The sequence below is a fragment of the Megalobrama amblycephala genome, linkage group LG1 (genome assembly GCF_018812025.1).
Source record: "Megalobrama amblycephala isolate DHTTF-2021 linkage group LG1, ASM1881202v1, whole genome shotgun sequence".
In the NCBI taxonomy this organism is placed as follows: domain Eukaryota; kingdom Metazoa; phylum Chordata; class Actinopteri; order Cypriniformes; family Xenocyprididae; genus Megalobrama; species Megalobrama amblycephala.
Window position 1 is genome coordinate 68,159,141 of NC_063044.1, and position 25,355 is coordinate 68,184,495.

The following is a 25,355-nucleotide window of genomic DNA, read 5'->3' on the forward strand; positions in this document are numbered from 1 at the left end:
GAAAGAGTTTTGCACTTGATTGATGAATGCACACTACTTATATCTTATTTGTAAACACTTTGAGAACAATAAAGAAAACCAACTGGCTGATAAACACTGTTACCTGGCAGAAGACTTGTTCATTTAGTATATTTAATTAATAATTGTTATTATTGTTTGAACGTTGAACTGTCCGCCATATGGATGCCGTTTTTAAAAAAAATACTTGACAGCCACTGCGTGCAATTCACAGATGTACCAGATGTGGGCCGGATCTGGGCCACACTATGTTTCTGTCTGGGATGCAACTCATTCAGCAAATGTTCTTTGGCATTGATGATAATGAATTAACTATTCAGTCGAGATTCACTTTCGGTCACTTTATGAATCATTATGCTCCTTGTTTTTGATCTTTGACTGCTTCTTTCAGTTCTTTCATAGGCATGTTTCTATCAGCCTTGATGGTATCCAGCCAATGTGATCTTTGGCGTCCACTTCTTGTCTTATGCCGAGCATTAATTTTCAATTTTCCATCTATCCCCTTTCTTAAGTAGCCAGCTTTCACATGCTTATATTAAGACTGGGAAAAAAAATTGTGTTGATTATTTGGGTCATTGATGTAATGGTAATATCATTGCTGTGTACCACTGTTCCTTAGTTTGCTTACCAATTTATCCTAGGGTTAAAAATTGGTATTGTATAAGTATTTTATCTGTGGATAACTAAAAGGTATGTATCACTTCTTATGATCTCTGTTTATGGCTATTTGGGAAATGTAGGGAAAGAATACCTTTTTATTTTGTGTAAAAAAAAAAGAAAGAACATTTTACTCTTCCTTAAAGGATCACGCCACTATTATTAACTCCCCTAGAGTTAAACAATTGAGTTTTACAGTTTTTGAACCCATTCAGTCGATCTCCGGGTCTGGCGGTACCCCTTTTAGCATAGCTTAGCATAGTTCATTGAATCTGATTAGACCGTTAGCATCTCACTCAAAAATGACCAGAGTTTCAATATTTTTCCTAATTAAAACTTGATTCTTCTGTAGTTACATTGTGTACTAAAACTGACGGAAAATGAAAAGTTGTGATTTTCTAGGTCAGTATGGAACTATACTCTCATTCTGACGTAATAATCAAGGAACTTTGCTGCCGTACCATGAATGCAGCAGGAGCAATGACAAGATGATGATCATTAGGAAATATCATGAACCTCTACCTGATTATCAGATTGAATTCACAGGAATCAGACCAAACCATGATGGATCCTTCCAGATGATGAAGAGTGTGGAGATCAAAGAGGAGGAAAAAGATGATTGTTTCGAGCATCAAAGAACCAATTATCGCCACATGTGGTAATTAAAGCAGTTACACATAGAGACAGATATATCACCTAATTTATGAATTTTAAGTTGTGAACCTTCACTTCACCCCTTAAATAAGCAAAGTTTTATGTGTTTGCATTTTAATAGATGGAAAATCCCCACCAAAGCCAGTCGCAGACATAATTGAGAAAGAGAAAGATTAATGGTGAGTTTGACTGATTAATAATGATCCACTCAATCTTTTCAGTTTTGTGTTGTAAAGTCTAGTTGTCTTTTGGTGTTTATCTGACACACACTTTGACATTTGACTGTTCCTCCAACAGGACGAGAGTCACGAGACACTGCGGGTGCATCAGACGCCAGTGAAACTCACTGTTATTGGGACAATGTTAACCAAGAGGTGATTGTATTAGAAGTGAACATCAGTGCTGTTTTCTCTAAGCTCTATAGGGTCCATTTGATGCTGTTTGAGTGATTTAACATTTCGGGTTAAGGACAGAAGTTTAGAGGTTTAATAGGATTGTGTTTTAAATATGCTACTCACCTGGAAATATCAGTTGTTTTAATATTTAACTCATGAATTAAATAACTATTTATGTGTGTGTTTCAGTACGAGGACTCGAGAAACAGACTGTCAGCTGTGTCTACAGAAGCACTGATACAACCAGACGACCTCTGATACAAAGACATAGGAAGATTCGTGAAGAAGATTGGTGATATTTCTGACAATCTATATTTCGAGGGGTTGCTTGAAAATATTTTTAACCTATGTAATGGCATTTCTTCTTAAATCGCTTTGTTTGGCGCCACCACTAGAGGGAGCACTAAACGTATTGGATGCAAGTGAACAGAAACCGAGTAAGAATAGCCTAGTGCACGTTTGTTCCCGAGTCTGGAAATGGTTTAATGTTTTAGTATCCCTTTGGCAAGCAGAGCGAGGTATGTTTGATTGTTTTCCTTGTACTTCTTTGGTATGATAATGTCGATTTAATTTGAACAATGTTGAATGTGTAGGTAATGTAACGAGTGTTTGCTTGGTGAATGTTGTTTTTCCTTTGGTAAGTATGTTGTTTCTTTATTTGTTTTCTTTGTAGTTTTACGATGCTAATGGTGCTGTGATGCTGTTGTTATGGTGCTATGAAGTCAGTGTGTAAACTCGCTGTTGCTTGATGCAGAGAATACTTAAGCAATGAAGTTTATTGCATCTGAGTAAAACTCTCTTTTCTTCGACGCCGCTACATTATTCTCTGTGTGTGTGTGTTAATGCACTTTGTTTGATTGACTGATGCACTTCTTGTAAAGCACACAACGAAATATTTTTTAAATGAGTACTATTTCTACCATTTCTTTTACCGTTACAGAATGAACAGACATGTTTTTGAAAGCTCACCAAGTCTGCATTTATTTAATCAAAAATTCAGTAAATTAATATTGTGAAATATCCTATTATTACAAATTAAAATAGCTGTTTTCTATGATCCAGATGTCTTTAATAGAAACACATTTTCTCATACTCTCGTTTAAAATGGTCTTTATTTTGATATATTTTATGTTTATACAGTTTTGTGAAAATGATCAATAATGCTGGCGTTGAAATGCACTTTTAAAAAGAAAGCACTGGCAGGGAAAGAGTTATAATGGATTGTTTACTCAGAGTTTCAATGGGTGGTGCAGATTCTGGTGATGATAGTCTGAGGATCATCAATATTAACAGAGAAACTGCTGAAAACACTCTTTATTTCATGTCAATAGTTCCTGTTTTCACCTCATTTATTATGCTGATGTCTTCAGATCTGCTGTAAATTGACACTTAAAACTCATTTTATTGCCGTCAACAGACTGAGGGAAATTGTTGGTTAAAAGTGCATATATTTCTGTATGCTTTCAACGGTTTTTCTTACCTTTATTTATATTTGCAAGGAATGACATTACATTACTTTATTTCTGCATTTCTTGATATCTAACTGTATTTGATTGATAAAGAAGAATAATGTTAGGATTAGCAATAAAAAATATTTATTTATTAGCAACTTTAGAATGAATAGAGAGATAGGCAAGTGTCAATTAGTATAAAAACAAACTCAAACTGATATATATATAATTTTTTTTTTAGCAAATCATCTCCTCCCATCTCGGTCACATCATCAGCGATGCTCATTCCACTGGGTTTCACAGTCAGTGAAGCTCCTCCCACTATAATTCCCCAATAAAGCATCAGGAAGAGCTGAAACCAGTAAAGACTGAGTTTATTAAAGAGGACAGTGAGAACATGAGTGATCCAGAACCCTGCAGAATGAAACACACTGAAGATACTGAAGAACAAAGAGGTTGGTGTTTATTCTTCATTCATTCATGATGCTGAAGATCACATTTAGATAAACAGTCAAACTGAAATGAGTACAAATGTTTATCAACAAATGGTCAGAAAAGGGAGGTTTGAGAAACTTTCATATTAATTGTCAACATCAGGTCAAACTAAATATTATTTTAACCTGCAGGAGGACGTTGGTGCACTAATTTGTTCTTTATTTACATTACATTTCTGAGAAATAGTAGTCAATCACAGACAAGTTTGTTGATGCTTTGAATGCAATATTGGCCAATCAGGAGTGTTTAAATTATAATCCACTCACCGCTCAAAACGCTGGAGTTTGCGGAGTTCTTCTCACTGAATCCTCTCATTAACAATCAAAGACACGATGTAAGTATTCATTATGCAGTGTAGATAACTTTATTAATATAAAGTAAGGTAATGTTGTGAGATCGCAAATGATGATGAGTGACAGTTAAGAGAGGGAACGGCCTTTGGCGCTTTCTGTGACAGATGGCCAGTTAGACGCTGCAAAGTACATAAATGCGTGATTCACTATCAAAATGGACTATATGCACGGAGTGTTCTTTAGAACTTCCTCAATAATATAAACCAGCTCGAAAACTTCCTGTGAGATGTCATTTGCTGGTGTGTTGAGTAGTGTAAAATTTAGATTGTTATGAGAATATAATCACTAAAATAGTCAGGCATAGCATTAATTTAGTTATTCAAACGTCAGACAGCATAAAAAAATAAATAAAGATGTACCTCATTGTTCCTCCTCGGATAAATTCAATTCGCCCATCAGTTTTCACACTTTTATGTGGAAAAAAAGCTTCAAAAATTAAATATTTATTGTGCACTTTAGTTAGATTAATTGAATAAAATGTGTGTTTTTATAAGTGTGCTGAAATCATTGATCTTGCGCTGCACTGACTGACAGCTGCTGTGATTATAAAGAGAAGCATGGTGCTCGCTTTCTGTGTCATTCATTCTCAAGAAAAGTTATTGTTTTTCATGAGATTTTGTGAGTACTTCATACTTCACATTGACAAAAATGTATTTTTAAACCTAGTTGTTTCATAAAGTTTAATATTTAGTCAAAAAACAATTGGAGGAAATGGCTGATATATGCGCAAATAAATGTTACTTTGCCGCCACCTGCTGGTTAAAGTGGTAATTATTATCTTTTTTATTTTTAAATAAGTGTTTTCTATCAAATGATGAATTTACTACATTTTTAAACGTTCGGTTTTACAATGGGGACGATCTCAGAAGGATGAACAAATAATGTTTGTGGTCATCACATTAAAAATAACATTTGAAGTGCTGAGGAAAAAATGTGTGTGTGTCTAATTACAGACAGTGTTTTTAAACAGTCTGAATAGCTTCATCTTTATTGCAATCAATAAAACTGGTTTACTGGCAAATTAGGTAAATGTGATAACTGCATGAAAATATAAATACAACATTAAAAAGTCAACCATTGATGGTTTTGTGTCGATGTACAGCAAGTAGTGAATGAACAGCTAACAGTTCACCGGAAATCCCAGAGCAGCCTTAACAACAACCAGGAAGTAACCGTGCATATAGTCCATTGCACAGGCCTAGTTCAAACTAGCACAGGACAAAAAATATGATGCATGCAATTTACATGCAGACTATTATACTAAAAAATATTTGTATCAATATAATTTTTAAATTCCATTCCAGTTATTTGTGAAGGTAATGACTTGTAAATAATCTTAAATGTCCCACTGTACATTATTCTTGTTATGGTGGAGCCACTGCTTACACATTACATCTGCACTTTATTAGAGAATCTGCACTCATTTCTGATACGCAGTGATGATTTTTAAATCTCTCAGTAATATTAAAATATGATCTTTTAGTAAATTTAAAGCTCAAGTAAATGTTTAATTGTCCATCTCACAGAAAAATTCAAATGTGAATTTCTAATAAACTTGCAGCTAAAGTTCAGGTAAATATCCATTGTATGCATACTTGAGTAAATCTGTCAAGTTGACAGCCACTATTTAAGTGTTTATATTTAAAAACAACAAAAACAAAAGAATTAGAGTAGAAATGATTTTAAAGTTAGTAGGCCTATTAAAACTTTATTATTTTTAACATTCCCTTAAGTGTAATTTAATTTTGTATACAAATCAGTTCATTTTAACCTTCAATATTAACGTGTTACTCATGTTTATTTTACAGTTTTTGTTGTTTTTTTCGTGAGAAAATTTGCCATGTACTGTACCTGATATATACAGATTATCCAAAATAACTGATGTTGAATTGAATGGCAAGCTTGTGAATCAAAATGCATAACTATGACAGACTCACAGGAAATGGTGCAAAACAAATGGTGAAAAGTCCAAACAGGGTGATATTGTGACATACTGATCTTCGTCATCTTTTCGGTATTGTAAATAATAGTTGCAACTTGCACTCTTAAATGTGCATTGGAAATTGCCAGCTGATAACCTATAATCTGGGGACCATTTTCATGTAACATGTAAGGCTAAATGTAGATCTGTCTGAGGCCCCGTCCACACGGAGACACGTTTTTGTGAATACGCACCAATTTTGTATTAGATAGGTATTTCGTTCACATGGATCAGACGTTTTCGGAAGGTGAAACTGCTAATTTTTCAAACCGGGTCCCAGAGTGCATAAATCCGAAAATGTCGCCTTTGCGTTTTCGTGTTGACAGCCTATACATATATTTTGTGAAACGACGATGTCATCACCCCACGTGTCGAACCTGGTCAGACGCCTGGTCTAACAGCACAAAACCACAACAACAACAGCAGACTCTAGATGCTTGTCTTCATGTTATTTCTAAGCTTTAGTTTGTATACAGCGCACAAGGTTTATGCGCAAGCTCCAAGTCTTATTCGCTGTTTTAAGTGTATCTCTGTGGCAGAATTACAGCGCCACATACTGGTCTGGCATGTATACTACATCGTTTTGAGTCGTTTCAGTGGTTTTGTGTGTACGCAGATATTTCTTGAGACGAGGGAAAAAAAAGATCGGATTGTTGGTTGGTGATTGACACTAAACAGTAGAAAATCAGTCCAGTCTCTCCAGCTGTAAAATGTCATTGGCTGTTAAAGTCTTGTGTTGCTTATAATAAATTGGCATGTTGATAACGCTGTGTGCATTGTTTCAGAATATTCTCAATTACATGTAGCAGAGATCAGTTGCATATACATTAGTGAGTGTGGTGGTGCTTATGGGGTGTCGCTCTGAGACGAGGCTATGAGGGGAAAAATCACGGTATACTCAGTACAAAAAAACTAGACTACATCACTGTGCATGCAGCGCTAGTGTTAGCATTAGCAAACCCAGCTAACAAGATGATAGAATTATTCATCTCTCGTGGTATACAGAGCTGAAGTGTGGACTCATTTTGGCTTCAACTATAAAGAAGCTACTAAGGAGATCAACAACCCTTTACCTGTTATTATCAATCTAAATGAATTTCCTGCAAAATATAGGAGCTTGTTAAAACTCAAATGTGAGATTTTACTGGAACAGCGTGTTCTTTATTTATTACAGTTTGTTCATTTATTTTTCATTCTTGTTTTATTTAAATAGCCTACCCTTTACTGTGTCAGTAATTACTGTGCTGCTAATTTCAGATTTGGGACTGATTTGTTTGTCAGAAAAACAGACCTGTGTTTTATATCAATGGTGCAGTGTCCGTTCTCTGAGCATATAAGCCCTGCCCGTGTGAGGTACGCCACTTTCAGCTCTTTTATTTTGCGGTTCTGTAGTTTATTAAAAGTCTATTAATTCTGAACATGTCATGTGTCCACGTTGCACCAAATGAGCAGCAACAAACCTGCCACGTGTGAAAACGATTGGATGAACGGTTTTTGACATTCAGTATGCAAACAGACAGACTCTTAATCTGAGTTTTTGTCCTTACCATCAGCGACGGCGACATGCAAATGTTCTGTTTTTGAAACGGTTTCTATTGCTCTGCAACGTCGCAGCTGGAATAGCAACACACTCTTCTGATTGGCTGTGGTTTTTGATTGTTTTTCTCGCTTCTCATTGTCGCGTGGGATTTTTAACGACCACAGATATGCCTTTTCCACCAAGGCAGTTTGAGTGCTGGTTCGGAGCAAGAGTCTAGTTTCAAATCAGTTCTTTGTCTTTCGACACCCAAAGCACCAGCTCCGAAACAGGAAAAGTGGTTCATAAGTAGCACCAAAACATTGCTGGGCTAGAAGTAAGAACCGCTTGCGTTGGGCTGGGGACGGGGTTGCATGACCAACAAGAATCTTGTGACCGCCATTTTCGAAATAGCAGCTAAACAAGCTAATAGCAGCTCGACTGTAATCTCCATCCTTAAAAAAAATTACGGCAAGCCGTGTTTGGATGCCAATGTAGGTTCGCAAAGTCATGAACATCAACAGTAGCGAAACATCCGCAATTGTTGCTGGAAGGCTTGTTCGAGATGCATCGGAGCAGCGCGGACTGATTCGGCGGGTGACATCTGAGTGCCACAGGTCCACGGGAGCTATTGTAAAGCATACGACTCCTTGTACTATTGGATCGTTCTCACGGCGATTTGATGTCATGTGCCAATCGCTCTGCGGGAAGCCTATGCATCTCGAACAAGCTTTGTGTGTTTGTGTTTGACGCAGCAGCACTTTGCTGTGAAATATGAGAATATATGCTGAACTAGCACCCGGTTCGTGCTGGTGGAAAGGGGGTAAGAGAGTCAGGACCTTGGTTTATCGTTTCATCTGAAGGACAGTGCTTTTTGACAGTATAGTGTCCCCATCACTATACTGGGGCATTAGGAACCACACAGTCCACAGGGTGAGCACCCCCTGCTGGCCTCACTAACACCTCTTCCAGTAGCAACCTAGTTTTCCCAGGAGGTCTCCCATCCAGGTACTAACCAGGCTCAGCCCTGCTTAGCTTCAGTGGGCAACCAGTCTTGGGCTACAGGGTGATATGGCTGCTGGTTATGCTGATATGGCTATTACATCAGGGCTCCCTTTTATGTATGTATGAAAATTTCTCTTTGGATCTTTTTTCTTCCATTTTAGATATGATTAAAGAGGAGGAGGAGAGTGAAGAACTGAGTGAAGTGGAGGAGAAACATCATGTCAAACCTGGAGAAAAAACTTTGAGTCTCTCAAAGACTAAAAAGACTTTTTTAAAGAAAAGAAAAGCCAAGAAATCTTTCACCTGCACTCAGTGTGGAAAGACTTTCTCAACCAAACAAAGCCTTGATGTTCACATGAGGATCCACACTGGAGAGAAGCCGTTCACCTGCACTCAGTGTGGAAAGAGCTTCACAACCAAACAAAGTCTTGATGTTCACGTGAGAGTTCATACTGGAGAGAAGCCGTTCACATGCGATCAGTGTGGAAAGAGATTCTCAAACAGTCGTAATCTTGAGATTCACATGAGGATCCACACTGGAGAGAAACCGTTCACATGTGACCAGTGTGGAAAGAGCTTCACAACCAAACAAAGCCTTGATGTTCACATGAGAGTTCATACTGGTGAGAAGCCGTTCACATGCGATCAGTGTGGAAAGAAATTCTCAAACAATCGTAATCTTGAGCTTCACATGAGGATCCACACTGGAGAGAGACCATTTGCATGTGATCAATGTGAAAAGAGTTTCACACAAAATGGAAGTCTTAAGGAACACATGAAGAAACACACTGGAGAGAAGCCCTATATATGTAGTCAATGTGGAAACAATTTCACATACAAACATAGTCTTGATGTTCACATGACAGTTCATACTGGAGAGAAGCCATTCAAGTGTGAACAGTGTGGGAAAGGTTTCACAAACAATTATAGTCTTGAGATTCACATGAGGATCCACACTGGAGAGAAGCCATTCACATGTGATCAATGTGGCAAAACGTTTCTTACCTCATCAAACCTGAAGAAACACCTGACAGTTCATATGAAGGAGAAGCCATATTCATGTTCTGTGTGTGGAAAGAGTTTTTCACAGCGGCAAAGTTTACAAACACATGAGAAAATACACACTGGTTTGAGAGAGTATGTGTGCTTTGAGTGCGAGAAGACTTTTACTACAGCAAACGTTTTTAAAAATCACCAGAGAATTCACACTAGAGAAAAGCCTTACATGTGTTTAGACTGCGACAAAAGATTCAGTCTGTCAGCATCTCTCAAAACACATGAGAGGATCCACACTGGAGAAAAACATTACAAGTGTTCACACTGTGGCAAGAGATTCAGTGTTTTAGCAAATCTGAAAAGACATGAGATGATCCACATGGGAGAAAAACCTTACAAGTGTTCACATTGCGACAAGAGTTTCAGTCTGTCATCTTCTCTGAAAAGACATGAGATGATCCACACGGGAGAAAAACCTTACAAGTGTTCACATTGTGGCAAGAGATTCAATGTGTCAGCAAATCTGAAAACACATGAAAGGATCCACACGGGAAAAAAACATTACAAGTGTTCACACTGTGACAAGAGATTCAATCGGTCAACAAATCTGAAAAGGCATGAGAAGATCCACATCAGAGAGAAGCCGCACGTGTGTAAGACTGGAGAAACTGGAAGATAGGGCTGCTCTCTGAGAAAAACGCAGGAAATTAACATTTGAACTCCTCCTTGCAAAATTATTATCCCCACAGAGACGCCATCACAAGAAGTTGGATCACCTCAATATTGTCTTCATTTCCATTTCTTTCCCTTTGACCCTTTTCTCCCTTATCTTTTCTCCCCATGCTGAAATCACCTGAAATTTTACCCAAAAGTCTGTAAGGTTTAATATGAACAATTATCCTAAAACACTATGCATGTTTGGTATCATTTTAAATGTCTCAGTGCGACTGGTACAAAGGTCTCATTCCCACAGAGGTGAACATATTATGTGTCATAAGGTTCATCAATGTCAAGTCAGGTCACCTTTATTTATAGCGCTTTTTCCAATGCAGATTGTGTCAAAGCAACTTTACTATGATAACTGGTATATAATTTTGGCTGCACAGAAAATGGTGTCAATGCAGGCAGATCAAAGCACTGTTAAATATCAAATGTCAAGTGTCCCCAACTAAGCAAGCCAAAGGTGACAGCGGCACGGAACCCAAACTCCAACAGGTGACATTAGGTGGCAAATAGTTGTTAAAATGGAGGGAAAAAAACCTTGGGAGAAACCAGGCTTAGTCGGGGGGCCAGTTCTCCTCTGGCGAACAGTGCCACTGGTTGTCGTGCCGATGAGGCCTTCACAATGGATGATCTAGTTGACTCAATCTCTGCTGATATTTCGGGGCTGCGTTGTGGTCGTGTCAAGGTGCAGGTCCTCGATCTCACCTGGATACGGCCCAGATCTGGTTGACTACTATAAACCTCAGGATAAACAAAGACTAATATTAGCGTAGATGCCATTCTTCTTCTGATGTAACGAGTACATCTGGTGTTAGAGGAAGTGTTCCTGGTTCCGGCTGACCTAATTTATGCAGCCTAATAATTCTTTAACGGATTTGAAAATATAAATTGATAATGTGTTATGTGTATGCCAGGTTAAAGAGATGCGTTTTTAGTCTAGATTTAAACTGACAGAGTGTGTCTGCTTCCCGAACAATGCTAGGAAGATTGTTCCAGGGTTTAGGTGCCAAATAGGAGAAGGATCTACCGCCTGCGGTTGATTTTGATATTCTAGGTATTATCAGCTGGCCTGATTTCTGAGATCGCAATAGACGTGAAGGACTATAATGCTTTAAGAGCTCGCTCAGATACTGGGGAGCTAAACCATTTAGTGCTTTGTAAGTAATTAGCAAGATGTTTAACAGGAAGCCAAAGCAGTGTTGACAGAACTGGGCTAAAATGGTCATACTTCCTAGTTCTAGTAAGAACTCTAGCTGCTGCATTTTGTACGAGCTGTAGTTTATTTATTAAGCGAGCGGAACAACCACCCAGTAGAGCGTTACAGTAATCTAACCTTGAGGTCATGGAAGAATGTGGTTTTACAGATGCTAGTAACATGGCCTTCAAATGAAAGATTGGTATCAAAGAGCACACCCAGGTTCATAACTGATGACGAAGACTTAACAGAGCAGCCATCAAGTGTTAGACAGTATTCTAGGTTATTACATGAAGAAGTTTTTAGTCCTAAAATTATAATCTCTGTTTTTTCTGAATTTAGTAGTAGGAAATTACTGGTCATCCAATTTTTTATATCAGCTATGCATTCCGTTAATTTTGTGAATTGGTAAGTTTCATCAGGGCACGAAGACATACAGAGCTGAGTATCATCAGCATAACAATGAAAACTAACACCATGCTTCCTAATGATATCTCCCAAGGGTAGCATGTACATGTACAGTCGTTTACTACTACAAACTGATAACGGTCAGATAAGTATGATTTGAACCATGCCAATGCAATTCCACTAATGCCAACATCATTTTCGAGTCTGTTTAGAAGAATATTGTGATCAATAGTGTCAAATGCAGCACTAAGATCCAGTAGCACTAATAGAGAGATACAACCACGATCTGATGATAAGAGCAAATCATTAGTAACTCTGAGAGCAGTCTCAGTACTATGGTACGGTCTAAATCCTGACTGGAAATCTTCACAGATACTATTTCTTTCTAAAAAGGAACATAGTTGTGATGAAACTGCCTTTTCTAGTATTTTTGACAGAAAAGTGAAATTTGAGATCGGCCTGTAATTGAATAATTCTCTAGGATCAAGTTGTGTTTTTTTTAATAAGAGGTTTAATAACAGCCAGCTTAAACGTTTTTGGTACGTATCCTAGTGATAAAGATGAATTAACAATATTAAGAAGAGGATCTATGACCTCTGGAAGCATCTCTTTCAATAGCTTAGTCAGTATAGGGTCTAACATACATGTTGTTGATTTTGATGATTTAACAAGATTAGACAATTCGTCCTCTCCTAAAACAGTAAATGAATTGATTTTTCCTCAGGGATACTACAGTGCACTGTCTGACGTGATACTGTAATACACAGCCACGTAACACCCTCACCCTTAAGTGAATAAATTGTAGAAAAAAATAAATGATCTTACCTTCTTTACTTGAAGTAAAGGGTACATACAATTTATTCAATTTAAACATGGGATAAGGCGTCAGCAATAAGGTTATCCTTACCACGAATGTGTAGAATTATTAACTCACGAGCCTGTAATAACAAACTCCAGCGCATCAGACGTTGGTTATTATTCTTCATTCGGTTCAGGAATACCAACGGATTGTGATCTGTATAAATAACTAAAGGATAAGAAACAGAACCAATATAAACATCGAAATGTTGAAGTCCAAGGATAAGCGCGAGCACCTCCTTCTCAATGGTGGAGTAATTCTGTTGATGTCTGTTAAATTTATGTGAAAAATAACACCAACTTGATCACGTTGAAGGATTCGACAGGGCGAACTTGTCCGCCACCAACAATCTTTCCCAAGTACGTTACACCTTTTCTCGACCAAATTCGCACTTGGCTAAATTAACCGTAAGGTTAGCAAGAGATAGACAACGGAACAATAAGTCAAGTTGTTCTAAATGCTCTGACCTAGACGTGCTATAAACAACCAAGTCATCCAAGTACGCATCAACATTATGCATGCTGTCGATGACACGATTTACTAATCGTTGGAAGGTTGCTTTTGGTCTAGTGTTACGAATGCACTGATCTCTTTCGCACGATCTGACAAAAGCACCTGCCAGTAACCTTTAATCAGGTCGAAAGCAGCATTACCAACGCGATCCACACAATCTTCCATACGAGGCAATGGATAACTATTTGGTTTTGTTACAGCATTCACGCGTCTAAAATCAGTACAAAAACGAAATGTACCGTCTGACTTTTTGACCAGCAAACAGGGTGAACTCCAAGAACTGAAGCTTGGCTCTGCGTTTTTATTTTCAAGCATGAAGGTCACCTCTTTTTGCAGCTGAGTTCGTTTCTCAGGACTTACCCGGTACGCGTGCTGTTTAATAGGCAAAGAATTGCAAACATCAATATCATGTTCGATCAGCATAGTACAAGAGGGAACATCAGAAAACAGATTACCATAAGTCCTGAATAATGTTACTCACATCAGCGCATTCGGTAACGTTCAGATAGGAAAGAAATCAGTCAAGGTTTCGTATTTCAGAATTTTTCAACCTTCCTGCTACCAGTTCTGTAGAAGGGAAATTAACCCCATCCTCCTCCTCAAGTGTGGATAAAGCAACAGCGTTATCAGGGATGGCAGAAGGCAATGGACAGGTCAGAAGTTCAGCACCGGACAGCTCCTGCTCTTTAACCACCGAAGAATCTGCAGGTGAAACAATTAACACAGCCGACCTTTGTCCAGACGAATCTGGCTGCCTCACAGTACGGCTTGAGCATGTTAACATGACACAGACAAGTTTTTTTTCTTTCTGTCAGACGTCATAATCACACCTTTTCACTCACCTTTTCCTTCACCTGGTAGGGACCATAGTAACAAGACTGTAAGGCTGAGCCAGGTACTGGCAAAAGCACTAATACCTTGTCACCAGGAGAGATACTACGTAGTTTTGCACCACAATCAAAGCGTTCTTTCATTCGTTGTTGTGACACCTCCAAATTCTGTTTAGCCAGCTCACATGCACGGTGCAATTTAAAACGAAACTCTGAAACAAAGTCAAGAATATTCTTTGGACACGAAACATTAGACCAATGATCTTTGATCAGTTTTAATGGGCCACGGAGAGTATGTCCAAACACTAACTCGGACGGACTCGGACTAAAACCCAACGACTCCTGCATGCAAACATGGACCACACACATGCAAGAGCCACAGACACCGATAGTGAAGTTTCAGGACAATAAATCGCCCACGTTTAATTATAATACAAAAAAGAACAAACGATTCGTAAATAATGTTACAAACAAAAATTAGACAATATTAACATAATAATTAACAGTAAGCAGGTAGGGAAAAACAGCGAAAGAAACAAAGAATGCCTGCCTGGCAATTCTCACCAATAGTTCTTACCTGGCAATTCTCACCAATAGTTCTTACCTGGCTTCCGATAAAGCAAAAAAGGAGTGAGTCTTCCTGGGCCTCTGCTTCCTTCACTATACTTACTACATTAATAAACAGTGACCTGTTTAAGTAACTCCACTACCTGTTACTGTTAAAATTAAACATTAACCATATAAAGAAAACATATTGAACAAAACAATAAAAGATCAAAAATACAAACTAAACTTACAAAAGAAAGACTAAATGCCCCATGGGAGTGGACGATAAGTGTTCGAGGGCAAACGCAGAGAGAGAGACACCGGCGAAACCAGCCCAGCGAGAAAAATTCCATTGTCGACATTCACACTATTTATGCCGGAAACTCTGTAACGTCATCGTGCTTCCACCAATCCAGAACCTCAACACCATCTATGGGTCTTTAAAATAAAACTACACAGCCACGTAACACAAACTCAATTTGTACCACTGTAGTTGAGGTCAAGAAAAAAAATTCATGACACTATTATAATGGCCTCATGACAGCCAATGTCAAAACCAACCACATGACAGTTTAATTTAATGTTAACTTAAGATAAATAATGTCAAGTTGTCATAACACAGACATCTCAAACAATGTCATCTTTGCATTAAAAATGACTTTTGAGCAAATAATTGAGCGAATGACATTTAATGACTGTTGTCATAAACATGCATAAAAACTCCTTCATATTCATGACATGCCTTAATGCTGATTGGTTACGTGATTTTATTTGTTGGGGTCACCTGAATAACTTCCAAATAGTGATTTTCAAAATCTACCTTCTCCACCTTGAAGTTCTCATTACAGAAACATGGGATTTGTCAATCATGTTTTAAAAATAATAATTGTAGATCACGGATCCTCATTCATAGAAAGTTTCAGGGACATTACTTAACATTCATTAATTTATAAAAAGGCATCAAAGTGATTATAATATTTTGTAGCAGTTGTAGCAATATGTATGTATATTTCTCTCTTTGGATCTTTTTTCCTTCATTTTAGATATGATTAAAAGAGGAGGAGGAGAGTGAAGAACTGAGTGAAGTGGAGGAGGAACATCATTGACAAACCTGGAGAAAAACCTTTGAGTCACTCAAAGACTAAAAAAGACATTTTTAAAGAAAAGAAGAGCAAAGAAATCTACAACCTGCACTCAGTGTGGAAAGAGTTTCACAACCAAACAAAGTCTTGAGCGTCACATGAGGATCCACACTGGAGAGAAGCTGTTCACATGTGATCAGTGTGGAAAGAGTTTCACAACCAAACATAGTCTTGATGTTCACATGAGAATCCACACTGGTGAGAAGCCATGCATATGCACTCAGTGTGGACAGAGATTCAGACAAAAAGGAAATCTTAAGGAACACATGAAGATCCACACGGGACAGAGACCATTCACATGTGATCAGTGTGGAAAGAGCTTCACAACCAAAGGAAATCTTGATGTTCACATGAGAGTTCATAGTGGTGAGAAGCCGTTCACATGCGATCAGTGTGGAAAGAGATTCTCAAACAAACGTAATCTTGAGCTTCACATGAGGAGCCACACGAGAGAGAAACCATTCGCATGTGATCAATGTGAAAAGAGTTTCACACAAAAAGGAAGTCTTAGGGAACACATGAAGATCCACACAGGAGAGAAGCCGTATGTATGCAGTCAATGTGGAAACAATTTCAGAAACAAATATAGTCTTGATATTCACATGAGAGTTCATACTGGAGAGAATCCGTTCACTTGCTATCAGTGTAGGAAGAGTTTCATAAACAATTATTATCTTGAGCGTCACATGAGGATCCACACAGGAGAGAAGCCATTCACATGTGATCAATGTGGCAAAACATTTCTTACCTCATCACACCTGAAGACACATCAGAAAACACACACTGGTGTGAGAGAGTTCATGTGCTTTGAGTGTGAGAAGACTTTTAATTCAGGGAGCGTTTTAATAAAACACCAGAGAATTCACACTGGAGAAAAACCTTACAAGTGTTCACACTGTGAGATTCAATGTGTCATCAAATCTGAAAATACATGAGAGAATTCACACCGGAGAGAAGCCGTACACATAAGACTGAAGAAACTGGGAGATAGGGTTACTCTCAGAGAAAATGAAGGAAAATAACATTTGAACTCCTTGCAAAATTATTATCCCCACAGCGATGCCATCACAAGGAGTTGGATCACCTCAATATTGTCTTAATTTACATTTCTTTCCCTTTCCCCGTTTTCCCCCTTATCTTTTCTCCCCACACTAAGATCACCTGAAATTTTACCCAAAAGTCTATAAGGTTTAATATGAACAATTATCATAAAACACTATGCATGTTTGGAATCATTTTAAATGTCTGTGCGACTGGTACAAAAGTCTCATTCCCACAGAGGTGAACACAAAGGTTTTAAGAGTTTAGAGAAAATTATGTGTCATGAGGTTCATCAATGTCTGCTGTGCTCTTGCCCAGAGGGCCCGCCCACACTCTCTTCTCATTGGCTGTGATTTTTGATTGATTTAATCACTTCCTATTGTCATGTCTAGAGCCATCTTTTCCACCGCAGGAACTTTACCCAAGAACTCAGAACTTTGGGGTGTTTTGCCCACAGGAACCAGAGTCTAATTGAAGTACCTGGTCCCGAAGTAGTACATTTTCAAAGTTCCAGAACTTCCAGGGGTGGGAGTTGCGTGTGATTTGATTGTGATTTGATTGTCTTTTTGTGTTGAATTAAAGTATTTCTGATGAAGTTTGTGCAAGTCATTGACTGATTTGAATATGCAGACAAATTGTAATATTGACTGAAATCATAGAAAATAATTATGTAATATAAAGCATTTGACTCGGTAGAGCATCAGTTCCTTGTTGACGCTCTTTTTTTTTTGCAACTGTTAAAACTCTCTATAAAAATGGCAACTGTTCTATTAAGTTTTCAAATGGTACTTTTCCTAGATTTGATATTACAAGAGGAATTGGGCAGGGGTGCCCTGTCTCTCCATGTCTCTTATCAGTGAGTCAGCTTGAAATGGCACTCATTAGTAAGTTTGAAAATGTACCATTCATTCAAAGCAACCAGTCTGACGTGACAAACTCATCCAAGTCGTTACATTCCTTTTTGATTCTTGTTTAGTGGGAACAACCTTTTAAACTTTATATAACAACACAACATGGAACAACGGTCAAAAACTGTATTGCTCCGTCACTTGCTTACGATCCACTAACCCGGATGTGATGTTTTTTTATCACCTTAACAAGGACATAATAAAAAAATATATAATTATATTATAAACATTCTTAAGCTTTACAAAAAACACAGCAAAATAAGTAATAATCTAACAACACTTAAATATTATCAGATTTGCACCATATGTATTATGGCTCGAACAATCCGGCCCCTAATTGTATAGAAGGGACACCATTTACTTGGGTAGAGCCATAAACACTGAGCACAATTCTTCATTTTTCTTTTGTTTCCTGTTTAAACAGTCTCTTCTAACAAAGTTTAGTTATAGGCCTTTCTAACGTATTGCTTTTTTGTTTGCACCATCACACGTCTTACGGTTCTGTTTGAGTCTGGCATTGTCTTTATGATCCTGCCCATCATCCATGAGTTTTTTTGTTGCACAGTGATCCACTATGAGAACCACATCTCCTATATGTAAGTTTCTGTGGGTCTTAGACCATTTTAGTCGTTCTTGTACTTGAGGCAAGTTGTATAAAAACACAACTTGTAGTATATTTATTGTACTTTTGTGTGCTAAATTGGAACAAGTTCAAGTACACTTATTACACTTTTAAGTATATACCTGTGTAGGAACTAATTACATGCTTGATTAGTGATATCAAACACTCAACATATTTTTTCGCATGTAACATTACTTGTGCTGCTGGTGTGTTGTTTAATATAGATTTGTGTGTACGATTGTGAAATGATTCTGCCAGTGTAAACTTAATAAGCATTTACACATATTTGGAAATTTTATAGGCTACCCTGCATACATAAATGGGCTTTTAATACATATTAATCATATTGAAATCATACTGAAATAAATAAGCACAAGTAATATAATGAATTTCAAGGATGAATAAGTAAATTTAAAAAATATACTCAAATTACGCTCAAAATACGCTACACCTTAAGGATATTAGATAATGTATTTCTTAAATATACTTTCAATGCATAGTTACTAGGGGTGTGACGAGATCTCGTGTCACGAGATCTCGCGAGACTAAAGTGTGACGAGATTTCTCGTCGAGGCGAAAAGTAGTCTCGTGATGTTGCCATGACAGAGTGTTAGGATGATTAGGAAAGAATATGCCACCGCTACGTTTACATTACGCCTCCACTGTCCTTTTGCTTTGTGTTTAAATAAAAAAACATTTAATTAAGTTGGATAACGGTTGCCGGCTCTCCATATTTAAAGAGTTACGCGCGATCGCTTAAAGTGAAAGTAAACGCGCGCGCGCATTCTAACGCGATTTCAATACCCCGCATTTTGAAAGCGGCTCCTTGATGAATGCAAATATCTCTCAATATGAAAGCTATTTTAGGCTGGGCAGCGTAGTTGTAACCATCTCTTAGCTCTGTATCAAAGAAAAATTTGGTCTTATTTGCACTTTGAATATTGAGAGAGTGCGATTATGGTTTCAACTTGTAAAGTGTTAGCATAAAAATGAATAACAGTTTTCTCTTAATCTTATTAAGCACAAACAATAAGGTTTCATTTGTTAACATTAGTTAATGCACTGTGAACTATCATGAACTAACAATGAATGACTATTTTTATTAACTAACATAAACAAAGATTAATAAATACTGTAGCAAATATATTGCTCATTGTTAGTTGATGTTGGTTAATATGTTAATGTTAATAAATGAGACCTTATTGTAAAGTGTTACCATTTTTATTTATACTGTTTTTATTTCTATGATCAGATTGTGGAAAGGAGTTCAGTTAGGAGGTCAAAAGTTGTAGAAGCTCATAAATCATGTACAGTAAGATCTGAAGAGACTGAAATCATACAGAAGAGAAGTCAGTCAGTTGAGTTTGTGGCAAATCCTTTTACAGTGTTTGAGTATTGTTGTCTTTTACCGCATATGATAATTCATACTAAGAAAGTAGAACTGAATGACATTCATTATAAGATGATTAGTTAAAACATTTCAAATACACCTGCAGAATATTTTTTCTAGTCATGTATTTCGCCATTGAGGATTTCTTAAAAATAGTGTGTAAAAATCTTGTCTTGTCTCGTCTCGTGAACTCAATCTCGAGTCTCGTCTCGTCTCGTGAGATACCCGTCTCGTCACACCCCTAATAGTTACTATGATCATTTTCAGCACACAGTTAAAATATACTTCAAATATTTTATAAAGTGCAAATAAATACTTTGACTTCAAGTATATTTTTCTAAAATATATATTTTTAGATAAAATAATTGCACTTTAGTATATTTAAGTGTGTTAAAAGTTGTTTTGTGAAAATATGATGCTAATATACTTTTTATATTTGCATTGTACTACAGAAAAAGGGGATATATTTAAATTTTATTTTTTAAATTTTTTCACTAGGGACATTACATTACATGTATTCTTTTCACATTTTTCATGATATGGATGTCTGTATTTAAATGAAGAAGCAGTTTAATGTTCAGATTAGCAATACAAATAATGTATTAATATCAGTTACTTTATAATGATAGACAGACATACAAATGCTTAGAAGTGTCATTTATTATAAAATCAAACTCAAACTGATATATTTTTTATTTTAGAAAATCAGCTCCTCCCATTGCAACACGTCATCAGTGAAGCTCCTCCCATGGTTATCACATCATCAGTGAAGCTTCAGGAAGAGCTGGAATCTGCAAAGACAGGAGTTTATTAAAGAGGACAGTGAGAACATGAGTGATCCAGAACCCTGCAGAATGAAACACACTGAAGATACTGAAGAACAAAGAGGTTGGTGTTTATTCTTCATTCATTCATGATGCTGAACAACATTTATGTTAGAAAGATTCAAAAACACTTCTGCACATTTAGATAAACAGTCAAACTGAAATGTTTGTTATCAACAAATGGTCAGTAAAGCAATGTATGAGAAACTTTCATATTAATTATCAACATCAGGTCAAAATAAGTATTATTTTAACAGGTTAAGGTTATATATGTTTACATCAAATTTCTATTATTTAATTTTACTCTTAAATGTGGCGATGTGAGCATTATGGAGCGCTATTATGTCTGTTTCATTCATACTGGAAGCCAGAGGGCACCCTTGAGCAGAAAGTCAGAGAATGAAATTTTCATTAATTATATGACATTGCAGAAATTTTTATTTTATAATCTCATTTGTTGTTCTGAAGCCACGTCAGATCACAAAAGGTTGTTTTAAACACTCGACTTGCGTTATACTGAGTTTGGAGCGAAAACGTGGTTTTAATCTCATAAATTGTCATGTTTTGAAGGTGTGCTAAGCTAACATGCTAGCTAGCCCTTATGCAGCTGTTTGAATAGTAAAGCTTATTTGAATGTTTCTTTTTTCAAGAAGGGCATTTGATGCAATTTCAAAGAAGGTGAAGTGAGAAGTTTAAACAAAAAAAAAAAACAGTGTGAATAGAGAGTCATCAGTAATTACAATAATGGCAAAAGAATTATAATTCGAGCCATAACCAAGCCAGAGAGCTGTGAATGTGTGCAGGAGAGACTGAAACTGAATGGGGCAGTTTGCACCACAAAACAATAGAGACACTGAATAGATGCTTAGAGGATGACAATAAACATCAGTTAGCATTTTAGATGTTTTCTCAAAATTATCTTCAGATTTGAAATAGAATATGGCTTTAGCTGCAGTGCATTTCTAAACTGAAACAAGGCCAATTTATTTTCATTAAGATTCTTCATAAAACTTTCACTTGACCAGATAAACTTTCAATGCCCAGAAAGTTACTAAAATATATTTAAAACAGTTAATGTGATTACAGTGGTTCAACCTTGATATTATAAAGCGACAAGAAAATTGTTTGTGCGGAAAAAAACAAAAACAAAAAATTCAACAATATCTGGGCACTGAAAGTGTAAATGAACTTGCAGGCAATAGCGGTTTCACTGAGCCATCGGATTTGATAAAACAAATCTTAATTTGTGTTCTGAAGATGAATGAAGGTCTTACGGGTGTAGAACAACATGAGGCTGAGTAATTAATGACTGAATTATCATTTTTGATTCAACTAACCCTTTAATAATGGCTGTGGATTTGATTGATTTTATTGCTTCTCATTGTCACTTCGACAGTCAAATTGCTTGATGCTGGAATCTAATCGCATCATGTCTTGTTAGGACATGGTGTTACTAATTCTCTCTCCTCGATGTTATAGCTATGCCCACTAAAGGTCTTTGCACACTGAGTCTGAATTTTTCACACATTAAAAAATAAATTCGACCTCACGTTGTGTCAATCACATTTACACACTGCCTCCGAAACTCCTTGATGAGGTGGAACTCTCTTTCCTCTCAATGCAGTCTCGGGATTGGATGAACCCAATGTTTCCTCTTTCTTTTTCTCTTTTTAAGAAGAAAGAGGGCAGCTAAATCATGTTTACTGTTTGAAGACTCCATTTTATTTTGTTTTGCGAATTTTTTCGCAACGGATTTATTTGTGCAATGTCTCTGTGCATGATGAACTTTTAGGAACATGAATACAAAAAACCCCCACACACACATAAGAAAATTGACTCAGTGTGCAAAGGCCTTAATGCTGATTGGTTACGCGATTGTTGTTGGGGTCACCCGAATAACGTCCAAATAGTGATGTTCAAAATCTACTTACTCCACCTTGAAGTTCTCACTACAGAAACATGGGATTGGTCAATAATGTTTTTAAAATAATAATTGAAGATCAATGATCCTCATTCGTAGAAAGTTTCAGAGACATTACTTTATATTCATTAATTTATACAAAGGCATCAAAGTAATTATTATATTTTGTAACAGGTATCTAGTTTCTGCTATTACATCAGGGCTCACTTTTATGTTAACATGTATATTTCTCTCTTTGGATCTTTTTTCTTTAATTTTAGATATGATTAAAGAGGAGGAGGAGAGTGAAGAACTGAGTGAAGTGGAGGAGAAACATCATGTCAAACCTGGAGAAACACCTTTGAGTCACTCAAAGACTAAAAAGACATTTTTAAAGAAAAGAAGAGCAAATAAATCTGCAACCTGCACTCAGTGTGGAAAGAGTTTCTCAACCAAACAACATCTTGAAAGTCACATGAGGATCCACACTGGGGAGAGACCGTTCACATGTGATCAGTGTGGAAAGAGATTCACAGCCAAACAAAATCTTGATGTTCACATGAGGATCCACACTGGAGAGAAGCCATGCATATGCACTCAGTGTGGACAGAGATTCAGACAAAAAGGAAATCTTAAGAAACACATGAAGATCCACACTGGAGAGAGACCTTTCACATGTGACCAGTGTGGAAAGAGCTTCACAACCAAAGGAAATCTTGATGTTCACATGAGAGTTCATACTGGTGAGAAGCCGTTCACATGCGATCATTGTGGAAAGAGATTCACAAACAGTTATACTCTTGAGGTTCACATGAGGATCCACACCGGAGAGAAGCCATTCGCATGTGATCAGTGTGAAAAGAGTTTCACACAAAAAGGAAGTCTTAAGGAACACATGAAGATCCACGCTGGAGAGAAGCCGTATGTATGCAGTCAATGTGGAAACAATTTCAGAAACAAATATAGTCTTGATGTTCACATGAGAGTTCATACTGGAGAGAATCCGTTTACATGTGATCAGTGTGGGAAGAGTTTCAGAAACAATTATGATCTTGAGCGTCACATGAGGAGCCACACCGGAGAGAAGCCATTCACATGTGATCAATGTGGCAAAACATTTATTACCTCATCAGAATTGAAGACACATCAGAAAACACACACTGGTGTGAGAGAGTTCATGTGCTTTGAGTGTGAGAAGACTTTTACTAGAGGGAGTGATTTAAAACAGCACCAGAGAATTCACACTGGAGAAAAACCTTATGAGTGTTTATACTGTGGCAAGAGATTCAATGTGTCCTCAAATCTGAAAAAACATGAGAGGATCCACACTGGAGAAAAACCTTACAAGTGTTCACACTGTGACAAGAGATTCAATGTGTCAGCAAATCTGAAAACACATGAGAGGATCCACACTGGAGAAAAACCTTACAAGTGTTCATACTGTGACAAGAGATTCAGTCTATCATCACATCGGACAACACATGAGATTATCCACATCAGAGAAACGCTGTACACATAAGACTGGAGAAACTGGAAGATAGGGCTACTCTCAGAGAAAATGAAGGAAATTAACATTTGATCTCCTCCTTGCAAAATTATTATCCCCAGAATCGGTGCATTTTTAATTATGCCCCAAAATAGGCAGTTAAAAAATTGAATAATAAAAAATCTATGGGGTATTTTGAGCTGAAACTTCACAGACACATTCAGGGGACACCTTAGACTTGTATTACATCTTGTGAAAAAGGGTTCTAGGGCACCTTTAAAATTATTTAAAAATCAACACGTTATTAAGCTTCGGATATAATAGCATATTAAACTAATTTTAAATGCATAGCATTACATTTTATTAAAAGAAAACAAACAAGCATTTTTACAATTTCTGCATTACCCAAATGTTGAAGTATATTTATACTAATGTAATTAAATGTGAGTTTTGACAGCTAAAAAAAAAAAAGCTATTCATAACCCTGACTTCTGTAGCTAGTGTAAAATCAGCATTATTATTTTCACTCAAAATCCTCCTTTTTCTGTATTAAAACAAACTCTGATTCTATTATTTTGAATATATTGTTTGATTTCATTGTATTGTCTTTTTGATTTAGTTACACTGGTATGCATAGTTTTGGAGTTTATATACGATTGGTAATGAAGTGTACTGGCCCTTTAAGAGACGGTTAACTTTATGCGCGCTCTTTCCTCTCAGTCAGTTCACGCTAAACTGAGATGAGGATGTCCTGCTCACACAGAGTCAGAGCAGTTGAGCTCAGCGTGACTAACTGAGAGACGATTGAACGCAAAGGTAACAAAACTACATATTAGTTGATGTTTATGTTAAAAACTGTTCTTTGGGGTGTTTTAACTTCATTTACAACGTGGGATTACACCGATGTGACATTTTTTGTTGTTTTAAGTTTATATTGTATTTCTCGTTTGTCCAGGTATGTCAGTGTATAATCCATGCATGGTTTTTATTGTTTAAGCTGTTTTCTACCCTGAGCATGTTAGGTTTTATAAATGTTCTTACACAAAATCTTAATCTCAATACTCAAAAATTTTAATATTAATTCTTCGTTTGTCCAGTTAATAAAGAGCCAGACATACACACCAGTCATAGAAATTTGGTGTCCCATCACGTGGGACCGGTTACACCAAAGGTTATTAGAGGTTTCTATCCTTCAGAAACATACACATTTTATAAGTAAACAGTTATTTCATGCATATTTTATTCCTCATCATTGCAGAGAGACACTCGCTGTATTACATTTACACAGGCTCTAAACTGTGGATCATCTATGAATTCACTGTTAGACGACTAAACAGATCGGTTAATACAATAGTGATTAAAAGATAAGATTTACAAACAGCACTGGATGAAGGAGGACGCGTCAGGTGAGGAACATGCACAGTTTTACATGCACATGCACTACTGT

The 25,355-nt window shown here is 36.9% G+C and overlaps 1 protein-coding gene across 1 annotated transcript; it reads left to right on the plus strand.

Annotated features, from left to right (window-relative positions):
* The first annotated feature begins 4,897 nt into the window (after nt 1-4,897).
* LOC125275236 (zinc finger protein 91-like) lies at nt 4,898-24,478 on the plus strand. The gene is made up of 3 exons (XM_048202051.1): nt 4,898-10,199; nt 20,471-20,586; nt 22,704-24,478. The coding sequence occupies exons 1-3, from the start codon at nt 8,605-8,607 to the stop codon at nt 23,939-23,941; spliced, it is 2,949 nt and encodes a 982-aa protein (XP_048058008.1). The 5' UTR covers nt 4,898-8,604; the 3' UTR covers nt 23,942-24,478.
* Nucleotides 24,479-25,355: the final 877 nt, after the last annotated feature.

Bases quoted from the DNA above. Each gene is read 5' to 3' on its own strand.
- LOC125275236 (XM_048202051.1), top strand. From the start codon at position 8,605: ATGCTGATATGGCTATTACATCAGGGCTCCCTTTTATGTATGTATGAA. The intron at 10,200-20,470 runs GGGCTGCTCTCT...TCATCAGTGAAG, and splicing joins ACTGGAGAAACTGGAAGATA to CTTCAGGAAGAGCTGGAATC. The intron at 20,587-22,703 runs GTTGGTGTTTAT...CTTTAATTTTAG, and splicing joins AGATACTGAAGAACAAAGAG to ATATGATTAAAGAGGAGGAG.